Consider the following 9,769-nt stretch of genomic DNA (forward strand, 5'->3'; position numbering starts at 1 on the left):
ATTTTAAAAAGTGTGGGTTCTCTGTAAGTTTATCCCAAGTGATAATCATTGAGAACACAATTAAGATGATTATTTTACAAAAATGATGATATCATTTACTGTTTGTTTACTCATATGCCTTTAGCATCTTGTAGTTTTTACTTTTAAAAATGACTGGGCATGTAGAAACTTAAATTCCCAAATGTTAGATGTTTGGGTTTTCCAATGTGAAAAATGTTTGTGTACATGTCCAAACATTTGTAAAACTATTTTATATGGATAATTCAAAGCTAAGTTGCTGGATCAAGAGGTATGAACATACTAATTTTAACAGCTCTTGCCTTCCAAAAATATACAACTAACAGTGCCTCTATTTCCACATACTTTTCAATATTGAATATTATCAATCTTTGTCTTTCATAATCTTTAGGATTTTAGAAATCTCATTGTTTTAATATAAATTCTTTATCAATTTTGAATACGTTTTAACAGTTGTTTATCAAAAACTGTTCCAAAAATGCTGACTTACGTCCTTTGCCAATTTTTCTATTGGCTTGTTTATGTTCTTTTCTTTTTCAGAGATCTTTGCTTATTAGGAAAATTTGCCCTGTGTCTTTGAGATGTGTGGCATAGTGTGTGTGTGTGTGTGTGTATGTGCGTGTACACACACACACACTGAGCTTATATTTTAGGGGGTTTTTTTCCCATTGAAAAATTCTAAATTTTTACATCACCAGTTCCATTTATCTTTCTCTTCTTGACTTTTCAGTTATGTCTTTAGGGGTTTTATGCCATGCTTAGAAAGGCCTTCCCCACTCCAAGGTAGCAATAGTTTCACACTTTAAAGTTCATCTTTAACACAGCAGGCAGAGAAATCTTTAATGCCTAAGTCTGATCATGCTACTCTTCTGCTCAGAAATTCTGAATGGCTTCTCCGTTTGGAGTACAAAGTAATATCCTTACACTCACTGACAATCACATTTCTCTGTCTGTACTCCCAACACCCTTTTGTTCCTTCAGCTCCAGACAGAAATCTCCTTCCTGTTCTTAGATTATTTCAAACACAGTTCACTCTCGGCCTTTGCGTTTTCTAACCCTCTCCCAGAAACACCTTTGCCCCTGATGGCTCATTTACTCATCTTCCTGAGTCTTTGTTCTGAAGTCCTTGGTGATCACCCTATTAGAATTGCATTACTACTTCATTCTCATCCCAAACTCCATATTTTCTTTATTTTCTCCAAAGTACTAACATCTACCCCCTAACAATATATTTTTCTTGTTTATTGCCTGCCTCACGCCCCATCCTTTCTGCCACCCACCCCGCACCCCGAATTATAAATTCCATGAAGGCAAAGGCATTGTTCTGCTTTAAACTACAGTTCCAGCTTGCAGAACATTGCCTGGCATGGTAGGTGAATAAGCAATATTGTGAAAGAAAGAGAAGGAGAAAAAAAAAAAACACCTAAGCTTTCTTACGTATCATATTGGTAAAGATCAAAATATTTTGTAACATTATGTTGACAAGTATAGGTTAACATCACAAGTGGGTTCCAAGATTAGTAATTTGGCAGTAACAAAAATACAAATGCTCCAACTCTGCACTCTAGTAAATCCTTAGCTCTAGAAATATATACTATGGATATACCCTTATACACAAGAAGTTATGTGCAGGGTAATTTATTGAAAAAGAAAACAACCTACATAACCACCAACAGGGTCATTATTAATAAATTATGGTATAGTTGAACCCTATGTGATTATTTTTCTTTAAAAGAAAAAAGAGCAAAATGAAATGTCTTTTATGTACAAATTCCGGAATCAATTAGTAGAAGGAAAAAAAAAAGTTGCAGAACTGCTACCGTGTGTGTGTGTGTGTGTGTGTGTGTGTGTGTGTGTGTGTGTGTGTGTGTGTGCGTGTGTAATTTACAATGTATTAGTTTTCGGTGTATAGCAGTGATTCAGTTATTACATACATATATATTCTTTTTCAGATTCGTTTCCACTATAGGTTATAATTCTTCATAAATATTGAACCCTGTGAATGCATTACGTATTCATATTGTTTAGTAATTGAGTCAAAAACTTTGAGAGGGAACTTTAAAAAAAAACAAAAGCAAAGAAAACTTCAGCGAGCGCTTAAGTCCCATAAGTCAAATGTTCATAAGTGGGGTCCTCCAAGAGCTAGAACTGACTCCTCCACCGAGGCGAGGCTTCCTAGAGCGGCCCGGAAGTGCCTGGCTGACAGTAGCGGAGTGTCGATTGGTCAGTCAGTCTTTGTTCGGGCCGCCCCAAAGGACGCTAGCTGTCGCACTTGTTCCTTCAGGCGTGAGGTGAGTCTCTCCCGGCTTCTAAGTGGAGGAGGGGACAGGGCACAGTTGTAAGCAGCAATCCGTTCCCCACACCTCCCCCTTCCAGGCTGCCCCTCCAAACAGCTACGAGGGAGGACTAGGGCCGACATGTCCGGAGGACGGAGCTAAAGGGGAACACTGATTGTCAGTTGCTCTGCGAGGGTACTGTTACAACCCTCTTCCTGAATTGGAGCATGTACCCGACAACCACTGATTCCTACGGACCGGTCCACCTCAGGTTGTGGAATGAAAAAGCCTCTTAACAAAGTTCTTAATACTCAGCGTTTACTCAATGCTTGCTGTCAGGCCAAGGGCTTTGCCTACTAATTTACACATCAACCCTATGAGAAACCTGAGAATTTTTACAGATGAGGATCTAGTAACTTGCTTTAAATTGCACAACAGCCCAGATTCAAATTCATGTTCCTGCTTCAGTGTTCTTATTTACAGCCTCATATCAGACTGTTTGGGCTTCTCTGGTGGCTCAGACGGTAAAGAATTTGCCTGCAATGCAGGAGACCCAGGTTCAATCCCTTGGTCGGGAAGATCCCCTGGAGAAGGGAATGGCAACCCATTCCAGTATTCTTGCCTGGAGAATCTCATGGACAGAAGAGCCTGGTGGGCTACAGTCCATGGGGTCGAAAAAAGTTGGACATCACTGAGCAACAGATTGTTTACTCAGTTCTGGTAGCTTCCTTTTATTAGTGTTTGTGGTCACAGCAGTTTTTGTCATTTCTCTATGGCAATAGGTTTTTCTCTGAGACAAGATTCTGAGAGATTCCCCTTGACTCAGTCCCAGATAGAGGATTAATCTCCTGAAAAACAGCCCAGAATGACCACATTTCTGGAACATGAAGAACAAAAAGGACTTCTAATAGTTAAAGCAGAAGACCATTACAGGGGACAGGACTCTATCTCACAAAAGTCCAGTCCTCACAGAAGGGAACTCTTCAGGCAGCACTTTAGGAAGCTCTGCTATCAGGACTCACCTGGACCCCGTGAAGCTCTTACCCAACTCTGGGACCTTTGCCGCCAGTGGCTGAGACCAGAATGCCACACAAAAGAGCAGATTTTAGACCTGCTGGTGCTTGAACAATTTCTGAGCATTCTTCCCAGGGACCTGCAAGCATGGGTGCAGGCACACCATCCAGAGACTGGAGAGGAGGCGGTGACTGTGCTGGAGGATCTGGAGAGAAAGCTTGATGAACCTCGAAAGCAGGTGGGAAGGCGGTGATCATTTGGCTGTGAGTTTTCAGGGTATATGCACCCAGCCAAAGCAACAGGTATATGCAAGAATACCTAAAAATATTTTAATATGTTACTCTAGAGAAGAACAAGGCTTAGGGACTGACACTGCCCTTGTCAAATAACTGAAGTGTGACTGAGTAAAAAGAGACACTAGGCATATTCTATGTCAGTTTGGAAGGCTAGGATCAGTGAGAAGCTATAGGAAGGCAAATAGGTGTCAGAGGAAAACAAAGAATTTTCTAACATTCATGGTTACCTATACACAAAATGCTTCCTTGGTGGCTCAGATGGTAAAGAATCCACCTGCAATGCAGGAGACCTGGGTTCAATCCCTGAGTTGGGAAGATTCCCTGGAGGATGGCATGGCAACCCACTCCAGTATTCTTGCCTGGAGAATCCCCATGGACAGAGATGGCTGGTGGGCTACAGTCCACGGGGTAGCAGAGTGGGACACGACGGAGTGACTAAGCACAGCACATACATAAAATAGGCTACCTTGTAATAAAAAACTCCCCTTCAAGGAGGGGTTCAAGTAGATAACAAGGATATTGCCGAACAGCACTGTCTAATTGTGACCCATTCACATTTAATACCTATAATTAAATATACATTTAATATATGGTCATTAAATATAGTGTGAGCCATATATGTAATTTAAATTTTTAGTAGCCACATTTGTGAAATTAAATATATTTACCCAAAATATGTAATCATGCAATCAATATTAAACATGAGGTATTTTAATTCTTTTTTTTTTCAGTTTTCAAATTTTGCTATGTATTTTACATATCTCAATTTGTATTAGCTATATTTCAGGTGCTCAGTAACCACATGTGACTAGTGGCTATCATATTGGACCACACAGTTACAGAAGCTGCTGCTGCTTCTAAGTTGCTTCAGTCGTGTCTGATCCTGTGTGACCCCATAGACAGCAGCCCACCAGGCTCCTCTCTCCCTGGGATTCTCCAGGCAAGAACACTGGAGTGGTTGCCATTTCCTTCTCCAATGCATGAGAGTGAAAAGTGAAAGTGAAGTCGTGTCCGACTCTTCGCGACCCCATGGACTGTAGCCTACCAGGCTCCTCCATCCATGGGATTTTCCAGGCAAGAGTACTGGAGTGGGTTGCCATTTCCTTCTCCTAGTTATAGAAGAAATGCCCCCATTTGGTGGAAGTTGAGTTCAATAATATTTAAGGTATCTCAAGTCTCAAGAATATGATTCTGGGCCTCTGCAGATCACTCTTAGAGACACTGAATTTTACTCTTCAGTGTCCTGAAGTGTAGATTAGCCTCTGTCTCTTTGTTTTTAGTCATTATTGCCATTTGCAGTTAAATGATAATGTGTCCTCTTTTATGTGGCCCTGGTTCCTGGCACATGCTTCTGATCTTGCTCCGAAGTTCTTTCCATTCTTTCACAAAATCTACCTTACACACCAAACATACTTCATTTTCCCCAGGTTCCAGGCAATTCAGAAAGACAGGATGCACTTTTGGACAAGTTGGCCCCCTTGAGAAGGCCACATGAGTCATTGACTATCCAGCTTCATCCCAAGAAGACCTGGCAGGAGCAGAAATCTGGGGAGGCCCAAAGGAATGGTAAGTTGTAGGCGTTTGTGTATATGAAGGAAGAGCTGGTTCCTTAGATGAGCTTCCTCATTTTCTTCTCCTTTTTAAGTTTTTCTGCTTGTCCTTCACTTCATTGTGGAAGATTTTATCTCCCTTCCTCCCTTGACCTTATCATTAGACTTAGGTGCTATTTTTTAATGAGTCTTATGGGCAGGAATTTCCGGAGGTAGAAGCTGAAAGATACAGACCATTTTAATAAGCTTTAGTAAGCTTAACTGTGTGGAATCTTCACTTATGTTCTGTAAGAAGCCATGTAATAAGTTTCTCTCACCTTTGGGAGACGACAGGACATGCAGTTATAAAATAGTGCACAATAATAATTAACATGTCAACATGCTAAATTCTATTGTGTATAACACAGAGGTTATTATTATGATGATTAATGGTTTGTCTGTACAAAACTTTAAATTCTAGATGGTCTTTCCTTATGTTTTTATACAAATACTTCTGGACAGTTTCACTCTACTTCTCATTAGTGTAAGTCCAGAAAAATACACACTTCCTATACCTAAAATTGTAAAGGTTTATATATGTGCTGCTACCAAAATAACATTTCAAGGGAATACTATGCAGTTAAAATATGAATTGTATTTTCTAATTCTAATCTACTGAAAGATGCCTCATGAAATCTAGCTATCCTGTGAGGCCTGTGGATTCTTAGGGAAGTCCATTTTGTCTGCATTGAACAGTGTGAATATGACTTTTTTCTAAAGTGCCACCCTGGCAACTTTTTTAATCTATATACCCCCCAATCAGGCTCCCTACCAAAAAACAGACAAGGAAAAAACAAAACAACTACCCCCCCCCCACATACACACACACAACCCTGTAGAAATCACAAGAAATAATGTTTGAAGAAATGCCTCTCAACTTTATTAAAATAATATAATATCTGGTCTGAATCCTCATTTTACAGTTGAACAGATATACCCACAGTGGCTGTGACTTTTCCAAGTTTCCATAGGAGTTAGAGGGAGAGCTGGGGCTCCTGCCTACTAGTCCAGAACAATATTTTAAAACCATCATGGTAATAACCCAATATAGCCAGTGTCTTTTAAAATAAATTTATTATTAAATAGAGTTTTTTATAAAGGATCTTGTTTTAAAATTTTCATTCTATCCATATCAGCAAGATTATGAATATTATCTGTTGGCTAGGGTAATGAAACTCATCTCTGTAAACATAACTTGGAATTATAATTGAGGTCATTTAATACAGAATTATCTTCATATATGAGAGAACTTGGAGAACTGAGTGTCTTGCAGTTCTTTCTAACACATTGTCAGGTATTTCAAAGGAAACTTTTTGGATATGCTATTAACCCACAACACTGACTCTCTGGTAGCAGTAAGTGATAGTCTCCCTAACTTTGTTCCTATTTCACTTCACTCAGCATTTAACCTTGTCCTTTCCCTCTAGACTGTCAAGCAAGTTGTACATATGGTAATCAGATGGTTTTTATGGTCATATCCTCATCCCAGTGACCAGCAGGACTGGGCTTATCTGAAATGATAAGGCAAATCATGGATGTGCCAAAATAAAATTGGAAGAATAGCCCTGGTAGAAGATGCAAAAACGAAATAATCCTAATCTTGTCTGAAACAGGATCTCCTAATATCATATTAGCCTGGGATTAGCTGGCAATTGGAAAAGATACATCAACAGAGCCGTGAAACTCCAGTTGGCCAAGTAAACTGCAGGTCCCTAAGATGAGAAAAGTTCACATTTGACAGTTTCCATACAATTTTCTTTACATTGTTCAATTGCAAATATAATGGAGAGGGTTATAATTTGAATTGCTAACCCTATATATTTTTTTGTAATTCTTTTGAAGTCCTGGTGAGGGATTTTCTCCAGACTTTTCTTGAAGTCATGGGAGAAAGATTCATCCTAAAGACTGGTAGATTCCTCTGAAGGTAGTAACTGACCACAAGTGCCAACTTTTTGTGCTCTTTAAAAAAAAAAAATCATCTTCATCAGTAAGCCACCAAAAACCAACTGTCAGTGCCTCCAGTATGTCAAAGAAGCAGCTGAGCCAAGGTGTTGATGTTTGAAAACACTTTCTTAATGGAATGGTGGCATCTGTAACTTCCATGATTTACTTAACGATCATTAACCTATTAATACTAACTTAGCAATACTTCTGCCACACATTATAATTTTCCACATGCTTTATCATACATTTCCTTATCTGATCAAACAGTAGGTAAGGAGGGTACAGAGGTGATATGGAACCAAATGGTTATGATCTGCCAACATTTAAACAGTTACCAGTAGAGCCAGGACTGAAATCTTGACCTTCTGGCTCTAATCCAGTCCTTTTATTCTAGCCAGAGATAAAATGGTATTTAGATTCCTAAACAATATAATTTTAGAGCAAATAACCAAACTTTTTTTTAAAAAAAACTATTGCCTGATTTAAAATATGTATTGTAAAGAGGAAGGTAAAATTTGAGGAAGATTTGGTAGCAAGAGGACATTGTGATGACAGTGAAAAGTGAGGTTCACTCAGTCCAGAGCCAGTGTTTTCCACACCCAGCCCAGGCACTGAAATGTTCTGGTAGGTCTTGCTGTTTCTCCTGTTATGCTGAGTGGACCACTGAAAACCATGTGATTAAATGATTGTTGCACAGTTGGGATTCCTAGACCTGTTGAGATGGAGGTTTCAGCATAACCAAACAGGTGACATCCAACATTAGACCACATAGGATTACCCCCTCCAAATCATTAAAACACCTACTTCCTTATAAAATTTATTGAGTACTTGCTGTGTGTCAAGTTCCATGCTAAGCTTGGGGTTGAGGATATGGGATCAGGAAGAGGGAAAAGAGCACATCCAATTTAGGAGGTCAGGGAAGACTTCCTGGAGGAGACAGCATTTGAGATGGACCTTGAATAATAGGTAGGTCAGTGGCTCTCAAAGTGTGGTCTCTAGACCAGCAGTATCTATCATACCAAGAACTGCAAATTCCTGGGCTGCACTCCAGCCTTATCAGATCACAAGCCCTGGTGGTAGGGAGTCCAGCGATCCAGATGATTCTGATGCACAATAAAGTTTGAGAACCACCAAGCTAGGATTTAGACAAGAGGAGATGATAGCGAGGACATCAGTTTCAGAAGAAAGGATTCAACCCAGAACATATGCCAGACCATCTACTGTCACTTTCTGCTTATCTTCCTCCCTCTGTTTATCCTGACCTGCATGGTTTCTCTCCGCTTTTAGCTATTATTTATACACACTTCTGTCTCTCCTACTCAGTACATTCCTCTTAAATCCCTCATCCCATTACCCTCTCCAATCACTTTTACTCCCACTTACTACCTATGTTTCAGACCCCTTAAATTTCTCCCAAAATACCTCCCTTGCCTTCGTTTTCTAATCTCTCTGTTTATCCTTCTTAATTATCTTTGGTATATCTGGAGTTCCCATTTACCACTCTGGATTTGCACATGATTGCCTTGTCCACATTTTTGCTTTTTCTTCTCCTCCTAGTTTATTCCCAATTAATAATTCTGATGTCATTCTTAGTGGTCTCTTTGTAAATTTCTTCCCTATATTGCCAATATATGTTTTGATGGTGCCGGTTATCTAATTTGTGCATTGTATGTGATTTTTCATTTTTATAACATATTTTTAACATTTGCATGTTCTTTATTCCATGGGTTTCTGCTTCTCAAACCTAGAATAGGACCTATTTGTATACTGTACATTTGTTACAGGTGATGAAACCAAGACTAAAACTGAAGAGTTGTCCCAGAAGGAAGATAAATCCAAAGACATGGAATTCTTTGGGAAGATAAATGACAGACTTTACAAAGATATTCTTCAGTATCCTGAATCCAAAGATGCTTTTGAAAGTGAGGGCATTTTCGAGTGGCAACAGAGGAAAAGAAGATGCTATAAATGTGATGACTGTAGAAAAAGTTTCAGTCATAGCTCAGACCTTAGTAAACACAGGAGAACGCACACTGGAGAAAAGCCCTATAAATGTGATGAATGTGGAAAATCTTTCATTCAGCACTCACATCTCATTGGACATCATAGAGTACACACTGGGGTGAAACCCTATAAATGTAAAGAATGTGGGAAAGATTTCAGTGGGCGCACAGGTCTCATTCAGCATCAGAGAATCCACACAGGTGAAAAACCCTATGAATGTGATGAGTGTGGGAGGCCCTTCCGTGTAAGTTCAGCCCTTATTAGACATCAAAGAATTCATACAGTAAATAAGCTCTATTAATATGGTGTAAGTAACAAAAGTTCTTTAGTCACTCAGGCCAAATTAGTTATCAGAGAAATCTACCTTGGAGACCTTGAGTATCCTAAATGTAGGCAAAGCTTCAATCATCATTAAAAATTTCTCTGGCACCAAAGAATCTACCTGAGTAAAATTTCCTTTTATTTCTAAATTAGTCTTAGAGTTGTACACCCTCGAAGTCTTAACATGAAAAGTAGTTTGGAGCATTAAGACCATGCTACCCTTTTTTAGTCTGATGCTGATGCCAGATTGTTACTACAGTGTCTACCATCTGATCTTGACCAGAGGGCAAGGATAAGAGTTAGGGAG

At 39.3% G+C, this 9,769-nt stretch overlaps 1 protein-coding gene across 1 annotated transcript; it reads left to right on the forward strand.

The window, feature by feature from the left end:
- Positions 1-2,274: 2,274 nt before the first annotated feature.
- ZSCAN16 (zinc finger and SCAN domain containing 16) lies at positions 2,275-9,442 on the forward strand. The gene is made up of 4 exons (XM_052648028.1): positions 2,275-2,309; positions 3,077-3,546; positions 5,032-5,170; positions 8,922-9,442. Exons 2-4 carry the CDS (start codon positions 3,160-3,162, stop codon positions 9,440-9,442), a joined length of 1,047 nt encoding a protein of 348 aa, XP_052503988.1. The 5' UTR covers positions 2,275-2,309; positions 3,077-3,159.
- Positions 9,443-9,769: the final 327 nt, after the last annotated feature.

The sequence above is a fragment of the Budorcas taxicolor genome, chromosome 11 (assembly GCF_023091745.1).
Source record: "Budorcas taxicolor isolate Tak-1 chromosome 11, Takin1.1, whole genome shotgun sequence".
Classification (NCBI taxonomy): Eukaryota; Metazoa; Chordata; class Mammalia; order Artiodactyla; family Bovidae; genus Budorcas; species Budorcas taxicolor.